This window comes from Solea solea, chromosome 16 (genome assembly GCF_958295425.1).
Source record: "Solea solea chromosome 16, fSolSol10.1, whole genome shotgun sequence".
In the NCBI taxonomy this organism is placed as follows: Eukaryota; Metazoa; Chordata; class Actinopteri; order Pleuronectiformes; family Soleidae; genus Solea; species Solea solea.
This window is the reverse complement of record NC_081149.1, coordinates 18820545-18838730: the sequence shown is the minus strand read 5'-3', so window position 1 is coordinate 18838730 and position 18186 is coordinate 18820545. Positions and strand designations below refer to the sequence as shown.

Here is an 18186-nt window from a genome sequence, read left to right as displayed (position 1 = left end):
AGAGCTCATTAGTCCGTCTTTGTACATTTAATGCAGCATTTACTGTGTAGTAGTATGTGTTTTACCATGATGGAACAAGTTTAGTTTTGATTTTAAGTTCAAGTTGAAGACCTTTAGTTACTATTTGTCTGAGTTGAAGAACTACAAGTGAATTGCAGTTCTTGTCTTTTTATTTTAAGTTTCAAATGGAATAAAGGACAATAAAGTTGCAGTTAGTCTTCCATTACATTTACACCCTTACTATGCTGTGGGGACTTAAATCTCAGATTGGGTAAATTGAGTAAATCCTATCCCTTCAGTATTGAAATGGAAAGGTCCTAATAACAACAGGGTACTTCTCACAACAATGAATTCAAATCAGCAAATGACTTGAGTCGGAACGGATGCTACCCTGTTATGTTCAGGTTGTTGGACTTTGACTCAGGATGCTGCTGCTCACTTCCTTGAAACCACAATCTAATCCACATCTATTGTTACAACCATGTCACCAAACTGCTCTAATCTTCAGAAATTCGTCACACAAACCACATTGTTTCCCAGACCTTAACTTTACCCTACATTCATAACTGCATGTACAACTAAAGCTGACAAGTACAACTGTGTATGGTAGCGACATAACAAAGGGAAATCAAGCCTTCGTTGCATCTGACAATGATGAAACACAAATGAAACACGTGCCAATCAATAATTGTTTTATTATATTTGTTTCCCTTTTTGTACGTCCTTAAGGTGACACTGAGGAACATTTTCAGGTCGTAGAGGGTGTAGATGGTGTGAAGAAAACTGATATGATGGTTCTCTCTCACCCACACACACACATGCACACACATGTTTGTGTGTTCGACACATGTTCTAACCCTAGTTATGGGGACTTGCTTTTTGTCCCCACGAGGAAGACAAGTCCCCATAATGTGACTGTGTGAACAGGTTTAGTAATACCTGGACACACACACACACAAATGCCACAAAAGCCACATTGAATGTATGAGACAAATATATACACAGGAAGTGCCTCCCACTCACTTGTCTCTTCATGCTCTCTCTCTCTCTCTCTCCCTCTCTCCCTCTCCCTCTCTCTTTCTCTCTCTCTCTCCCTCTCTCTCTCTCTCTCTCTCTGAATGTTACTCATGGCAGTGTTGCCGAGCAGCAGCAGCCAGTCGTGTTTTTCCCCCCACCGAGCTCACTCACTCTCCTCATCCTCTGCTCTGACTCTCTTGCGCGCGTTGTAGCTCAGCGGACACACGAGAACCTTTCCTCTGTCTCCTCTCTTCTCCTCTCACTTGTCCTCAAGTCTGTTCATTCTTTATTTTATTTTTATTCTTTTTTATTGCATTTCCCACTCCTCAAACCACTCAACTTGTGTCGGGGGACATTAGTTAGTCGGGGGTCCCCGAAAGTGTGTGCTTGAGTGTGTGTGAGTGTGTATGTGTTAGTTCTGGGGGGGGTTTTCGACATGGAAGCAGTGGCACTGTACATGTTTCGTGCCACTGAAGGCGATGAACTCAGTTTCAACAAAGGGGACTTGCTGAAGGTAAGGAAGCTTACTATCTATCTATCTATCTATCTATCTATACATCTATATATACATCTATCTATCTATACATCTATCTGTCTGTCTGTCTATCTATCTATACATCTGTCTATCTATCTATACATCTATACATCTATCCATCTATATATCTGTCCAATCATCCAGCTCTCTCTCTCTCTTTCTCCCCCCGTCTCTCTGCCTCTGCCTCCGCTGTGATAATTACAACAATTACAACTTTAGTATCCAGAGCTCTTGATGTTCTGTATGCAGGTGCTGCTGCTACTGCTGCTGCTGCTGCTGCTGCTGCTGTCTCAAGAAACAAACCTATGTGTGGATGACCTCAAACTTTCTTTCATTCCCCCCCCCCCCTGCTGGCAACTGGAAACCAGAAATAATCCATGCCAACCAGCACTAAGATCCTTGCTTCTGTACGTGACCGTGTAGGAGATTAGACTTGAGTGAGATGATGAGAAGAGTTGAGAAGATGTAACAGCAGACATGTTGTCGGAGCCAGCGGTGATAAGCTGAAAGATTAGTTGAAATCGCTTTCGGACATCTGTCTACCAGCGTGTATGAAAATGACTCATTACTGTCACCAGCCTCAGATTTACGTGTTGTTTTTTTTATCAGACTATATCTTGACCAGCAGCAGTAACTTCCTGGACTTTCCGCTGGTTGCTCGGAAACTGGTCCTGGCCAATCAATAGCGAGATACATACCCTTATATAATGGCGACTTGTCATCTCTGTGCTTTAGGTGAGCTGTTACCTCCCTTTCCAGTGTTTATGCTAAGTTAAGGTACCTATCTCCAGGCAGCATTGGCATATTTAGTGTCCAGAGGCAAGACTATTATCCGTCTTCTCATCTAACTCTCTGCAAATTATTGACAAATAAAAACACGTTTCTAAAAAAAAAATATACAAGCATTCCCTTTAGTGTAGTCCATTTTTCCTTTTCTTATTTAGAGCTCCAGCTTTTGTGTTTTTCTGATGGCTACCAGGCCAAATGCAGAGTGGTGATAGTTCCTGCACAGCTGGAAATTATTGTTGTAGAAAATTGTCGCTCAGAGACATCGGCAGTGAAGCTCGGAATTAAAGAGAAAGAGCTTGTTTTCTAGACTAATAGAATATTAATGTCTAAGGGTGGAGTTTAGCAGGTGAGTGTATTATTCTTCACAGGCTTTATTCCAATATTAGATGTGAAAACACATTATTACACATCACCTTATTACCGCTGACTGCAAAATCATGATTTTATTTTAGCATGCCAGTATGAGACTAAGACGCATAAAAGATAGATAATTGTATTGTTAGAAAAATGTTTTTGCCAGAGCAGCTACCATTTGCAATGTCACGCAAAGCACATGAGATAACAAAACATTAATACAATTAACCACACACTATTACACTGTGTTTTTGACCTTGGTTTAACTTTTTCATTAACTTTAAGGATGGATTAGTGCACAGAAGCATGCATCAGCCGGATGCTATTAAATCACTGACCCTGAATCTATAGTTTGAAGGGTAAAAATTCATATTGTAAGGTATTTTGTGAGCAATTAAACATCTGCTGTCTTGTCTTGGACAAACAGCTCTGGTCCAAACTTTAGTTTCTTCCTACTTGTTGCACAGTTTAATAACTTTATAATATTAACTTGAAAGCTTGATCTCGGTCCCGGAGTTGTTCCTTTCCCTCGTGCTCCCAGTGTGGACGAAAACCTCTAGATTTTCTTTGTTCATGTGGAGAACCCATGTCATCGCTCAGACTCAGTTGAGTGTCACCTCATGAAGAATTTATAAAAATAGCTTCATAGTTCCGTTCTTTTCTCTTCTTTTTTTTTTGAAGCTCTAACACACAAGCCTTTAAAGCCAGGAAACATTGTGACCGAGTTTTACACATGGGACTCAAAGTGGACGTGTCTTTTGTTCTCCAAACCAAACACACACTAATGTGACAATTTTAGAATTTTAATGAGGATTGGATCACATGAGGTATCTGTTAGTGGCAACCCGGCGACTGAAATCCCAGATACACCAGACTGTTTTTATGTGTGCCAGTGGGCGCAGGTGCACATTGTCACCCACTGTGTTTTCTGGACCAGATTTAGGTTTTTACAGTGCCAACATTCATGTTCCATATTTTGTGTTAGTGCTGGATTCATTTGGGGATTTTAAATATTGTTGCTATTTTTGAAGGTGCTATTTTATAATTCTTAAACTCCATCGCCATCGTCCAGAAGGAGCTGAGTCAGTCACAGCTGAGTCAGCAGGGGGCGGTGCCAGATAAACATACTAGATATGGGATTTATAGACTGGTTTTCACAGATGGGTCTGAAGATGCTGCCAATATTAGAATAACATTAAGATCATGTAAAAAAATAACTGTTTATAATAATAACAGTTAAAGTGCAACATATTCAGCAGCTGTATTATTATATAGATATTGAGCTACATGTAACATTCAAAAGTGGAAGCAGCACTTTGTCGTTAGAAAATAGAAGTAGTTGCAAGGCGTGGAAGGAAGAAATTATTTTTAGATTTGACTGAGCTCAGCTTGGACTCACAGTGTCTTTCACCAACGTGGTCCATGAAAAACACGTCGGCAACGAGTTGGAATCGTTCTATGACGTTACCCAAAGATTTGAAACAACTTCATTGTTTCAGTAATAAACAGTGGCACAGATTTGTCTTGCATAAAGTCAATAAGAAGGTCAAGAGGAGCTGATTTTATTGCAAAGTTAAGAGCGCCACGCGTAATTGCCAAGTGCCCCATGGCAAAGTGGAACTGAGAAGCAAAGGAAAAGGGAATCAGTGGGAATTATTTCATATTTTTGATTAACGCCGATGGGTCACGGGGTCAGAGTGATTAATTAACCGGGTCTGTGGCACAGACGGTTGAATGAGTGACTGTGGAGAAGAAAATGATGTGTAAATAATGGGCAATCGCTCAGCTCTGTGATTGAACAATGACTGAGGCCATGAACAGTAAATCATTCCGTGGCCTGCAACACATTTTAAAATGCCTGTACAATTGTGCAGTGTAACCATTAAAATAACTGGTGCGTGAAATAAAGTTCCAGATGGCAGAAAGGAGACAAGGCAACCTTTTGACATAGTGGCAAGCACAAGTAAGTGATGCCTTTGGAATGAATTCATGTGTATATCTGTTTTTAGATGTTTTTTTTTTATAAATGAGTTTAAAATTTTTTTTAATTATAATTCATAGCATGTATGTGAACCCGGGTCTAACGAGCAATCTAAAAACAGTAGTGCACAACCTTTAATTATAATCCATTGTCTTTTACATTCATTTCAAACAATTGAAACGAGTTCGCACAATACTGATTAAATCTCAAAAATGACTCCTTCTGTACATGTGTGGCTCACAATAGTTTTTAAAGTGGATCTCATGTTGCCCATAGCGACATTCTCACACGTACACACACAGGAAGTGATTTGTTTTGAAGACAGACGGAGGGCGACAGCAACACTGGGCTAGTAAAGTGAGAAACTGGAAACACAAAGAAGTGAAAAGATTCTGAAGTGACTTCAACAACTCAAAACTTTAGCAGGATAAACATTTCTTGCCCCCACCCGCCCCTGCGGTGCCTGTGTGTACACTCAAACGCTCCCTCAATCAGGTCTGATGAGATTGCTTGACAGAGCAACATTTCCAAAAACAGAGGCAGAAAAATTATCACGCAATGTAGCTTTAACTTGAGTCTAAAGTGTGTAAACCTGGTGTAAAGTCAAGGGGGAAAATAATTGGATATACTTAAATGAAACATTTGGATATTGCTGTTAACAAGCCTCAGATTCAAACAAACAGTGATCAACATTCATCCTTCTGTCAGACAAACTCTATAAATGGAGACTATTTTGATCTGGGTCTCCTCTCTGTGGGCGTCCAGCTATAACTCCAGAGATGACAGTAGAGGAAAAGCAGGGAAGCTCAGAGTAACAGGTTAAGGCTGGAACGGAAATCACTGTCTACTGTATATACAGTACCACACACAAGTCATGATATGTGGTGTCCATATTGAGGGAGCCAGTTCCCTGATTTTGAATAAAGGTTCATGTTTGTAAAATTTAGTGACATCGAATGGTGAGAAAGTACATTGTAACAAACACAGAACTTATCTGCTCATAAGTGCGCCAGACAACTACGATGGCCTTCGCATACCAGAGAGGATTCTTCTTTGTTTGCATATTTCCATATCCAAATCCATATTTCCATATCCATGTTGATCAATGGAATCTTACAGGTTCCAACATCTGATCTCGTACAGCAAAACAAGAATGTTAACCCAGAGAAGAACATCTTGTAATAGGCCCAGGTATCCTAGTAGTAAGTCTAAACAGAGACTGTTCTGTATATAAATAGTAAGGTTAAAAATAGTTTAACAGTTGCCGAAGTAAGGGAACCGTGATCCATCCTTACTTTTTTAGCACATTGTGTTTTGTCCACCTGTAGATGTTTTGTAGACTGTAGATGAAGAGCAGATCACAATGAATGCAGACACACAGGTAATTTGTCTTCTTGGTGAAATAGCCCAAACATTTCTCCATCAAAGTTAAAGTCCTCAAACTGACAGGATACACGTCATCAGCTGCACCTTTTGGGATCATAGTCGTACTGTCTTATTAGTTTGCAGATGTCGCTCTCATCTACTTCAGCAGAGAGAATATATTTGAAAAATGTTGCTGCAGATTATTTCATGAAAATAGAAGCACTGTCAGTAGAGCCGACACATGTGGTCACCCCACATGATGTTTTCATGTGAACAACCGTTTCCTGGCCACACCATCACTGTCTGTTATGAATCTGTGTAAATTAGTATTTTATTTTCTGTGTGATGGTCGCTTTGATTTAAATGCTTAAAGTTAGATTATGCCACTGTAGCTGGAAATAACTCTGCACGATATGTTAACTTTGACAGTAGTACAAAAAAATACAGTATAGAAGATAATTAAACAGAATACAATTGAGCAAATGCTTATTGTGTATGAAATCAGCTTTTGTGATGGGAATAATATAATATGAAATTACAAATTACATTACAAAAACTGATACTGGAATAAAAACATAAGAAAATCCTCAAAATGTTGACATTATGATGAAATGTCTGGGTTAATATGGTGCAGGCCAGATCTATTTGCCTCCATGTGTGTCATCTTGAAGGCCTATGTGGCATTTTGAACTTGCCAATAAGCTCACGGGCTGCAGAATGCGTGCGCTGGCTGATATTTCACACAAAGATGTCTGAAAGCCGCTGTAGTGGATAATAGGAGTTGAAATTGATATGCAGCAAGACAGAGATAAATAATAGTGGCCTTTTACGCAACAGTAATGGCCTGCATTGTGTCATTATGAGCAATATTTTATGTGTGTGTGTGTGTGTTCGCTCCTAGATCACCAACATGGAGGACGATCCTAACTGGTACACAGCTGAGCTGCACAACAGAAAAGGCTTTGTGCCAAAAAACTACATCAACCTGCGGCCACATGCGTAAGTAAATGTGCACAGTATTTTCTTGTGCTGTATATAAAAGTCCAGTTTTAACCTCTCTCCTATTGCTGCACCAACAAGTACACGGATGAAGGATTCAGCTAAAACACATGCTCATTCACTTTAATTGAGTCACTCGTTGAACTGCACAATGGAGCCTTTTTAAAAAAAAATTATTTAACCTTTATTTTACCAGGAAAGTCCCATTGAGATTAAAAACCTCTTGCTCCTTTGCTTTGCTTGCTTGTGCTTGTGCAATGTTTAACTTTCCAGTGAGAAACTGGCCAATCAAATCCCATCATGCAAATACTCTCAGAGCTCAGAGTGAACCTAACAATGGGTCTTCACATATGCTTGACAGTGGTGTCCAGCATTAAAATGATGTGTACGTGTGCAGTGCAGTAGATTCAGGGAATTATAAAAACCATGAGACAAAAATGGAAATATATGAGGGTTCCCCAAATAATAAAAAATGTCCTCAAAGAGCCAAAACAAACCTCTTTTTTCTTTCCGCAATCGTCCACAGTCCAACATATGCAGAGGTGAGCAACAGCACAATAGCAGAGGCACCACATTGTATCTTATTCTCTGTAAATAGGCCATTTTAAGAATAAAATGGGTTAAATCAGTATGGATGTCTTACTTCAGGCACCAGAGTATGAGTCACTTTAAGAAACACAAGTGTTTATATAATGCAGGGACTGTATGTCCACCATCAAAACCATAACAGTGTCTTAAATATGTAGCACATGTAATCTTTAGTTTAGTTTAGTTTAGTGGGTTTCGAACATAAAGAAGAACAAATGTCCAACTCACAATCAGACAAACAAATCGGATCATTCACATTCATTCTTCTCATGTTTGAAAAGGAGTGAGAAGAAGTTTAAACCTTATTTAATCCCACCCCTCCTTGTAATGTGAATTAATAATCAACACGGCTTCCTAGGTTGACACCTTTCTACAACATTCCATCACACAATTGGTACTTTTATATATATACATACACACATATACACTCCTGCACATAGACAAACCTATACCATTACCACATATGACGTGCACTGAAGCACACAGACCACCCATCACCACCCACCAGAGTTAAGTAGTGACACAACAACTTTGAAATATAAACACATATCTGTTATATTCAAACCATTGTCAAATCACATTCACCTCCCACAGTGCTGATCAGCTCCACATGACTGCCTCTGCATTTCTCAGTATAACAGTGTGCTGGTGTATACACACAAACGCTCCCTCAGTCTGGTCTGATAGTATTGCTTGACGGAGCACGAATAGTGTTACGCAATTTTTGCACTGCAGCTTTAACTCTAAAATTGCCTTTTTTTCTTAAGCTCATAAGGGCTTTCATCTGTAAGGTTTATGACTGCAACTGGCCCTCACAAACATAGAACTACACACAAACACACAACTTTTCACAGGTCCAGCACTGGTCTGTCTAAACAGCTCATCAGTGAGTGTGTGTGAATGAGCTACAGGCGTTTTCTGCTCTGCTCTGGACATCTGCACTCTGCCATAAGGTAGCGCACCCAAAGGGACGCACTAACTCGCTGCTTTACGTAATGATACATAAATTCAGCTGTGTATAAGTGTGCGTGCGTGTGTGTGTTTGCAGTGGAGCTACTGGTACAGCCTTCATGTACCAGATGGGTTCTTCCTTTCACCGTGACAAACACTAAACTGACAGCACAGCCATTACAGCGGCTCCGGCTCGTTAATGTACACTGATGAACGGCGCAATTGGAAGTTTGCTCACACCGTAGGGAGTTGGGTTGTCTGCTGTGAAGTGTGTCTGCGAGTGTTTGTCCTCCTCCAAAATTCTGCACAGAGCCACGAAATGAAAAAAAAAAAATAAATATTGACCCTGTGACCTTAACCAAGAGTGTCCTGTAATCTGTCCACCACAGTGGAAACACACACTCTCTCTCTCTCTCTCTCTCCTTACATGAGTCATCAAACAGACTGCTGTTGCAGAGCATCATTAATGCAAGCCACGCATCCAGGCAATCCGCTCAATGAAGCAAGACTGATAAGCACAATAATAAAATGAAAAATGACACTGTTACTTATGCTTCTCCTCTGACAAATGAAATCCAGTTTCATGGGATTACTGGTGTGTGCATATTTAGCAACGAGTTTAAAAATAAACTCACAGACGTTTTAATTTCCTCGACACTCAACGTCGCCTTTATTTGTCCGCATTGATATGTGCTGTGCTGAAAATACAAACATCAAAACTCCTTTTTTTCAAGTGGGTGCACACTGAATTGTAATGGAGTTGCTGTACATTTCTTTCTTTCTAATGCTATTTTTTCTTTCTCGCCTCCAGCTGGTTTGCAGGTCGCATATCTCGTGGCGTAGCTGAAAGTCGGCTGCGACACAGGGAGTGTGGAGCTTTTCTGGTCAGAGAGAGTGAAAGTGCTCCAGGAGAGTTCTCCATGTCTGTGAGGTGAGACATCATTCGAAAAATATCTATCTAATGTAATGTGTTATTTTAAAGATAATATTCACGCATTTATTACATATTACTATTCTCCGTTGACCCTCTTATTACTGCAACCACCATGTTCCTCCAAATGCAATCCCCTTCAGCTGTGCATAGGCTATCAGTAGATTTGTTGTTTTAGTTTTTCCACAAAACACAGGAAACTAGAATGCCGTTTTTAACACAAACAGCTTCACAGGTGAAAGGGAACCTGAAGGCAGTGTTAAGCTGCTGCTAGGCGTTAGCAGGGCCCCAAATGCAGGCAGAAAATCTTGAAAGTGAAATCAAAAAATCTTTAATTTCAGTCCAAAACAAACAGGTGTGTTGGAGGGAAAACCAGGTAAAGGGGTTTCTCCGTCCTGCCTGCAGGGAAAAAGACAAACAGACACGCCCACAAACACACCCACTCATACAGACAGGGGAAAACTGACAGACAGCCATACAGGAGGAGACACATTTTCTGCAGATCCTAACACTTACACTTGAAGTGGAGTGAAACCCTATAATATTTAATATACTACTGCATGTCGAGAAATACATTGTGTCAATTTAGAGTGTCCAGGCTCTTGTTCCCAGGTCTTCTTGTTGTAAAGGAAGGAATGCTAACCACTACACCCACCGTGTGGCCCTTGAGCATTACATTGACATACACCAACAAAAAAACACCTGAACAGATGACTGGAGAGAAACTATTGCTGCTTCATGAGCATGAGCATCAGCCTTGATTTACACTCGTGACACATAGACAGAGAAAAGTGACACTCAAAGTGTTACACACCAGTACACAACTCTTGTGTTATGAAAGCTGTTATACTGTCACACACTGTAACAATAGTTTATCCTCTCTTAATTGGTTCAACTGACACGCTGATCACCTCAGTTTCCTTCTCAGTAAAAGCAAATCTCTTCCTCCTTCATCGAATTCACTGATTCGATGAAGTTGTTCCTAAAAAGGTGCACAAATATTGTCAGAAAGGACAAGCTGACAAAAACAGATGTGGACTATATAAATGCATGCAAATGTATGTTAAATGAACAAGTCACATGACCTGTTAAGATCTGTCAGGAAACAACTATCAAGAGTGTACATGAGGCTTTACTTTTTCATCGCTCAATCCACCTCGTCCATTATGAGAAAATTGTATATTTTGGTGGCAGGGGATCAGAGGAGCAGTCAGAGGAAGAGGTTTTAGAAGATAAGCTGCAGGGTGGAGAGTCAGAGGGAGGATCTGTAACCCCTCTGGCCTGATATGAGCTAATCCTGTTTGGCACGGTTTGACATCTGGAGCTGCTGATGACGCCAATGTCTTGTGTTGTTGAGGGATCATGGTCAGGGATGCAGCTGAGGCTTGGTATTGTGCTTCTGGGGGCTGAGTGGATATTGGAATTGTGACGTCAGAGTGTGCACGCGGTGTCGGGTGGGAGTCCGTATGGAGTTAGAGATTTGGTATGAATAAAAGACTCCTCACTTTGCAGCTCGGGCTGTAAGATATTCACATCTGGGTTTAACAGTCATGTTATACTTGTGCTCCGTGTCCACGGAGAGCCACTTTGCTATTCTGCGTATTTGTGCATACATGCCCATTGCTGTCGGCAAATAAGGATGTTTTAAGGCAGACGAGAACAGGAGGCAGTTTATTAATGAATGAGTTAACAGATGAGAGGAATTAATGCAGGAGTCAGAGGTGAAGGCGGAGATCTGATCCAGACGGCGGAGAAGGTAAGCATCAGTGGGAGTTCTGCAGAACACGAGCAGAGAAACAAGCTAAAATGAGAAGCATCTCCAGGATCCTCCAGCCCTGATGTTTATCTCACAGAGGTGTGTAACAATCTGGCAACGAGCGACTGGAGAACCAGGAAGTGAGTAGAGGTGCTTGACGATTAGAGTGGGAGCAGGTGTGCTCCCACCGCAGGTGAACTGATTGCATGCAGAGACGAATGCAGGAGAGAAAGGAGGAGATGAAGGCAGAGCGTGACATTAAGGAGCTCTAAAGTGTATCAATAAAGTCAACTGGCCGGGACGTCGCTACTTCATGTCTTCAAAGCTAAGAGACACTTTATTCACTTTGTTCTCTATGTTGTGAATAAATAGAGAAATCCTGCACATATAACTTTTCACATGCGCATTGTTTTCTTCAGTTAAGGCAGATATCGCGATGTATCGCTAAATGATTGTCGTGCAATATATTGATTATCGCAGAATCGTTTTATCATGGACCATGTATTGTATCGTGCCGCATCGCATCGTATTGTAACTGTATCATACCATATCGTGTCATGGGTCACCCTGTGATTCCCACCCGTACCACAGCTCCATTCATGTGTAAATGTGTCTCCATCAGTCTAACACTGCACGTATGTGTACTCGGTCTCGTATTCTACTACTGCAGTGGCAATTTTCCATCCCCATTTGTGAGTCCGTGAATTCTTTGAGCACCGAGTTGTACGTGTGTTTCAATGGTTACCGTCTTTTTGTTGTGTCTTTTGACTGAAACAAGAGTGAGTGAATGGGTAAATGACCAAATGTGCAATGCATAGACCCTAGCAGATCTCTGAGCACGTGTATCCAGTAGGCCATAGAGTTAGATCTGTAGGTTGTGAAAGTTACTTGTGAAAATGTCTGGGTATGATATTCTCTGGTGAATTTGGATTTGCTCTGTGATTTGGCTGCTTGATAGTGCAGTAGCTTGAAATTTAGGTCAGGTGTTTGTGTGTGTTTGTGTGTGTGTGTGAGTGTGAGAGAGAGGTCGTTGTGTTCTGACAGCTGTCCTGTCAGTGGAGACACCCTGGCAGGACTAACTGAGGAGAATTGGCTCAGTCATCCTCCAGCTTTGGGGGACCATCAATCTAAACAAATATAAATTGTATCTGCTTTCACAGCCATCAATGGTGCCAAGAAAGGAACTTTGTTTCTTGTTTGTTGGAAAACAGCTGAAATAAAGATAAAGCCTATTTAATATTTAATGTTTTGCACATTTATTTAGGAGTTTGACGATGAATGCTAGTATTCGCCGTGTAATTATTTTGCTCATTTGAATGTGATATTAAGTTTCTTCACACCAAAGTAAATCTTAAAGCCCCTTTTGAAATTGCTCCTTTAGAAAGGAAGAACATAACTTAATCTTCTATCTCCTGAAAACATAGGCTGAAAATGTCAAAACTTAAAGATAAATAGCTTAAATAAAATAAATAATGCATCTATTTATCTATTTATATGCCTGAATTTTTAATGTACTTTGTTAGAAGACAAACTTCCTGCAGACATTTAAAAATTGCAGGGGAAAACAGAATACAGAAGGATATTTTTTCATACTTTTTTTGGGTATGAAAATAATATGTGACAAGGGACGAGTGGTTTAGACAATGCCTGGTGAAACTTCCCCAATATTCATTCGTAGTTTATTTTTGGAAATTGGAGCAAAGTGACGGCAACATAGATATTTCTAGAGGGAGTGGAGGAATTCATTTTGCTGAGCTGGGTTTTTACGGCTCTTTTTGACTCAGCAGCAGATGTACTGCTTTACACAATGGTATAATACTGACTGATAAAGTGCAGTTCCAAATAAAAATATTGCATATCTGCTCGTTTTTTTTACCCCAATACTGTGGTATTTTACAGCTCCTCACAGGCGTAACATTCACTTTCACCTCACTTGGAAAATCTCACTTCCTGATTCTTACTTTTCCTTATCAGTCATGATCAGTATCAGCTGCCCACCCTTCACGTTACACTCGCAGCTGGAAATCGGTGGCTTTGTGAGTCATCGAAAGACACCAGATGTGAAAGTCTCTGTGATAGTTTGTTGCAGTCATTTCAACACCAAATGTATATTTAATATTTGTATATTTATTGTTTCGGTCAAATTTCCTTTTTGTTGGTTGGCTACGTTGTTGTGTGCCAGAGCGCGAGGTCGAGCCAGATGTCTGTCAGCAGCTTTTATAAGTGCGCTTGAGTGTGATTTGTTCACTCTTGTTATTCAAAATCTTTGACTACAACATATATAATTAAACCACATCTTTTCAAGTTATTATTTCCAAAAGCAAACAAACGGGACTACATTTTGGCAGCCTTTTATGACGTCATCGGTATAGTTTAGTTATGTTTGGACAAGCTACTGCATGTGGATAAAAATGTGTCAAAGCATGACCAAATTTCATGAATTACACAATGACATTTTGGAATGAATACATAATAGGGCGGCGCCCAGACGTTCCCACTTTCTGGGGACATTCCCCGGAAATGTCTTTGTTTTTTTAAAGTCATAACATTCATTAATTCAGTGTCTACTGCTTTTTCCTCCACACGAGGGTCCCAGGGGCCACTGGAGCCAATCCCAGCTGACATAGTGTGAAAGGTGGTTCGGGCTCTTTTTCCGTCTGACAGGCTGCTCCAAAATTATAGATTTGTAATTCATTTTATTTATAAAGCGCTTTACATTAAAAAATAAATAAATCTCAAAGTGCTATTTGTGTGTGCAGAAAATAATCTTTCATGACTGAACGAAGGGTGATAGATTAGTACATTTGTAGCACCCACAGTTTTTTAATCAACTCATCAGTTAGGCTGTCCCAGCTTTACAGTCCAGTGACCAAAACACAGCAAAGAGAGACATAAACACAATATGGAGAGGGAAAGGCAGTTCAGAGGGCAACGGCAAAGAGCAAGAAGTGACAGCAAGGAGGAAGAAAAAGCTTACGGCGGACGGAGCAGTTCTTGATTCAAGAGATTATGTCTTTGTTTTCACACACGGAGAGAATCAAGCTGTATGGGAGACGGACCAGCTGTCTGGAGGAGAAGCCGTCCGGGTCTCCTTCTGTCCCCAAGACTCCTAATGAAAACTTCAAAAATATGAAGTCCCTGCACGAATGTTAATATGTAAATGACCTCTCAAGTCTCTTTGACTTGTTTTAGGTCATTTATTCCCCCAAATCACCTCTTGCTCTGGGAGAATAACTACACAAATGTAGGCTGAAGAGCAAGACGTCCTGGTTTATTAATTCATTACAGACCTATATAGAAGTACTGTGTGTGTGTGTGTGTGTGTATATATTTTTGTGGCTCATGCAATTTCCTTCGGAATGGCTCCTTATTGAGCCATGAACATGCTTTCATACTACACTGCCTACACCACACATCTTATAGCATTTCTGTCCTTTCGCTTCATCTCATCCGTCTCATGTGTACACACACACACACACACACACACACACACACACACACACACTTTCCCTGTCTCTCGTCATCCATCTATCGAGTCAGGTGACAGCAACACTTTTTCAATGCCGCAAGACGAGCCGAGCCTCTCGCTCACTCGCTCACAGACATGCTCAAGTAACATGCAACCACAGGATGACACATGCCTACAAATTCTGCTCTCTCACACACAAATGTATGCACACACACTCATGGCCCGTAGACAAGCTGTCATACATGATATATGGAACATGGAGGGGTGGATGCACACTGCAGCAGCAGCAGCAGCAGCAGATCCGCCACACAAATGCTGCCACATGTCAACATGAGCTATGATCTGTGATTTGCAGCAAGCACATGGAATATGGGAACTTCTTGACTCAACCAGGAGTCACTGACACACACGTGTACACACATAAAACATGACAGCTTTAAGTGACAAGTTTGAGGAGTTTTGCAGACATCTGCAGTGGTTTTAGAAACTGAACTGCAGATTAGAGAGAAGGATGGGGCTGAGGGGGGTGGGACTGAGAGAGAGCGAGAACAGATTGATGGAGGAAGTCAAGTCGGGTGAAAGATGGACGGATAACCTTCATGCATCTTGAATAGTGCTGGCACAGGGTAAAAAAAAAACCAACCAAAAACGTATGCCCCTACAGTATCTCGCTCACTTTGTGATCTATCTCTGCATCAATTTCATTTTCTGTCTTTTCCAGTCTTGTCCTCCCTCAATCTGTCTCTCTCTGTCGATTCATGTACTGTATGTGGGGGGAAAAAACCAAAACACCATAAGACTCTCTCCCTATCGCTGTGGGTGTTAATTACACCGGATCACAGAGATGAGAGGCCACTTGGATAGTGCAGTCATAAGCTGAGCTTAGCATGACTTCTTCCTTTATCAAAACTGACTCAAAAGAAACCAGCCAAAAAAAATTCTACACACTACACTACAATCACACACTACAACACCTGCAGGCAATCTGATGTGGTGAACAAACCAGCGCAATGACGTTTGGTTTCCTCTTTTTCTTCCGTCAAAGTGTTTGATGAGTTTCATTCTGTAAGTAATTTGTAAATCCCCCTGAGGGGAAAGTCCTTGTACTGTCGATGTGCTATTTTTTTACCTCCTCCTTTCTCTTCACCTTTCAGACTTTCTGTCCTCATTAATCCCGACTTACACTGCTTATGCTTTGTTGCACTCACACAAACAGCTGCGCAGGTGCACGGCACATAGTGACACAGCCCCGCCAGGAGGGTGCAGCAGAGAGGGCATTTTTGGACATTTTGTGTTGCTTGTGTTGGGTCAGTGGAGGGATGAGGCTGAATCGAGAGAGGAAATGGAGACACAGTGGAGGAGATAACAAGAGGAATTGCGATAGTGTGGGAAAAGTCCGATAGATGTCACATAATTGAGAAGAATGAGAACAACAGAGAGAAAAATACAGACCCGGAGGCAAAAGAAGAGAAACAGATAACGCTGCTGCACAGAGGATGTGTTAATATTCAAAGACTACAAAGACATCGTCGGGCCAAAAAAAAGAACTAGTCAAAAAACTTTATATTTGTCTGAAGTTAATCTTTCAAACTAAAAGTTTTTTTGTTTTTTTTTTACACTTCATCTTCTGACTGAGTGAGGGTGAGAGAGGAGAAATGAGGACATGCACAGTGAAAGGAAGGGGGGAGAGAAAAGAAGGGCAGGGTGGAGGTGTAGTTGAATGCCATCCAGTCATCAGGGAGTCAGTCCTGCTTGTTCAGAGCTCAGCGGCTGAATGGAGAAAGAAAGTCAGGGTGAAATGAGCTGATGCTCATTTATTTTTTCTTTTAGCTTAGGACAATGCCACTCAGAATATATAGACTATGAGGAGGAGGAGGAGCCACAAGGTTAAAACACTAAAAAATGTGCTTGTTCTAGTGAAAAACATGGATTTGGATTATCTTAAAACACGCCAGTGATGTCACAATTAAAAAAACAAAGATCCCTGAAGAGGATGTTAACACTGTGGGCACTGAGCTCTTATTAGCATAAGCTCAACACACACACACACACACACCTACTCTGTGATGTGTTTAGAAATATGGAGGAGTTGTGTTGTGACTTCTGCCGCATATGAGATGCAGTTATATAACAGTGTGATCATGGCAAGATGTCCAGATTACTAAAGATAAGCCGAGAAGTTACTTAGCAACCGCGACGGAGCAGGATAGGGGTGCAGGTGAGACTGCCAAACAAATACTCAACGAAATCTTTAATCACAACAACGAGGCACGCACATTTTATTATTGTTATTTTCCATCAGCCTCTTGTTCATGAAAATGACTGGCACAAAAATACTTTGAGAGATTTCCTGAAACTTTATACTGTGCGTTTCTTTGAAAACATAATACACACCTCAATGCGCATTGCATTTTTGTATGACATATTCTGCTTAGAGGTAAAATATGACTCGCACACATTCCCTAGCCCCTTACCCTAACCCTAACCATCACAACTAAGTGCCTAACCCTAACCCAAAAACCAGGTCTTAAACCTGAAAAAGCCATTTTCAGGAGTGTCAGTATGTGAGGACCAGCCAAAGTGTCCTTACTTCCTCACAAAAATCCTCCTTAATTTCTCTCCTTATTTGTTTTTGCAGTTATGGGGATCACGTGCAGCATTTCAAGGTGCTGCAGGATCACTGTGGTCAGTACTACGTGTGGGACGAGCGCTTCTCCTCGCTCAACGAACTTGTGGAGTTCTACCATAGCAACAGCATCGCCAAGGAGAGGAACGTCATTCTAAGAGATCCCGAGCACTTTGCCAGGGTAAGTTATCATCCTATCATCCAAAACAAAGGAGACCAATAGATCAGATTACATTACATTCATGCAATTCATTTATTTGACTGGAGAGGATGTACAAATGTCTGTTTTAAAACCATTTTTTATTAATTAATCAGCAATTTGGTAAGATTATGTTGAGAGAGAAAAGAGGATAAAAGCACAATAAGAAGGAAATACACAAATTGTAGAAAATCTCTCTTAGCCAAATGAATAAATTCAAGACAGTACATTTGAGCCATTTAAAAGTCAGGAGACTTTAGAAATTAGCAGAAAGTGCTGCTCACACATTAATGTCCTTAACAATTGCTTTAAATCTCCTCTCCAGATTATTTAAAACACATCTGTTCTGTCGTCTGTTTTTGGTCTTCTTCCATTCCTTTTTTTCCCCTCCCTTACGCTACCAATGAAACTGCATTTTGAAATAAATAGATGAATGTAATTTGTTTTCAATCGGCCGTATTATCAAATCAGTACGTCTAGACCAGGGTTCTGCAACCTGTGGCTCTAGGTTATGTTTATCTTCATTTGATTTCTTTATTTCATTGTTTCCTTCAAAAGTGAACACTTGTTTTTGTTTAGGGGTTTCAGGCGTTCCACATTTCATGTTCCACATGCAACAAACTATA

The 18186-nt window shown here is 40.7% G+C and overlaps 1 protein-coding gene across 2 annotated transcripts in view; it reads left to right on the top strand.

Moving 5' to 3' along the window:
• grapa (GRB2 related adaptor protein a) overlaps nt 1–18186 on the top strand; it is a 35394-nt gene that overhangs the window by 5023 nt on the left and 12185 nt on the right. The window contains exons 1-4 of one of the 2 annotated variants that reach the window (XM_058652628.1): nt 1160–1531; nt 6943–7040; nt 9391–9510; nt 17374–17542. In XM_058652628.1, the coding sequence (XP_058508611.1) occupies nt 1454–1531; nt 6943–7040; nt 9391–9510; nt 17374–17542 (465 nt within the window). In that variant the 5' untranslated portion in view covers nt 1160–1453. Of the gene's footprint in view, nt 1–1159; nt 1532–6942; nt 7041–9390; nt 9511–17373; nt 17543–18186 lie in introns of those variants that run through there. The other variant, XM_058652629.1, reaches the window with a different exon arrangement.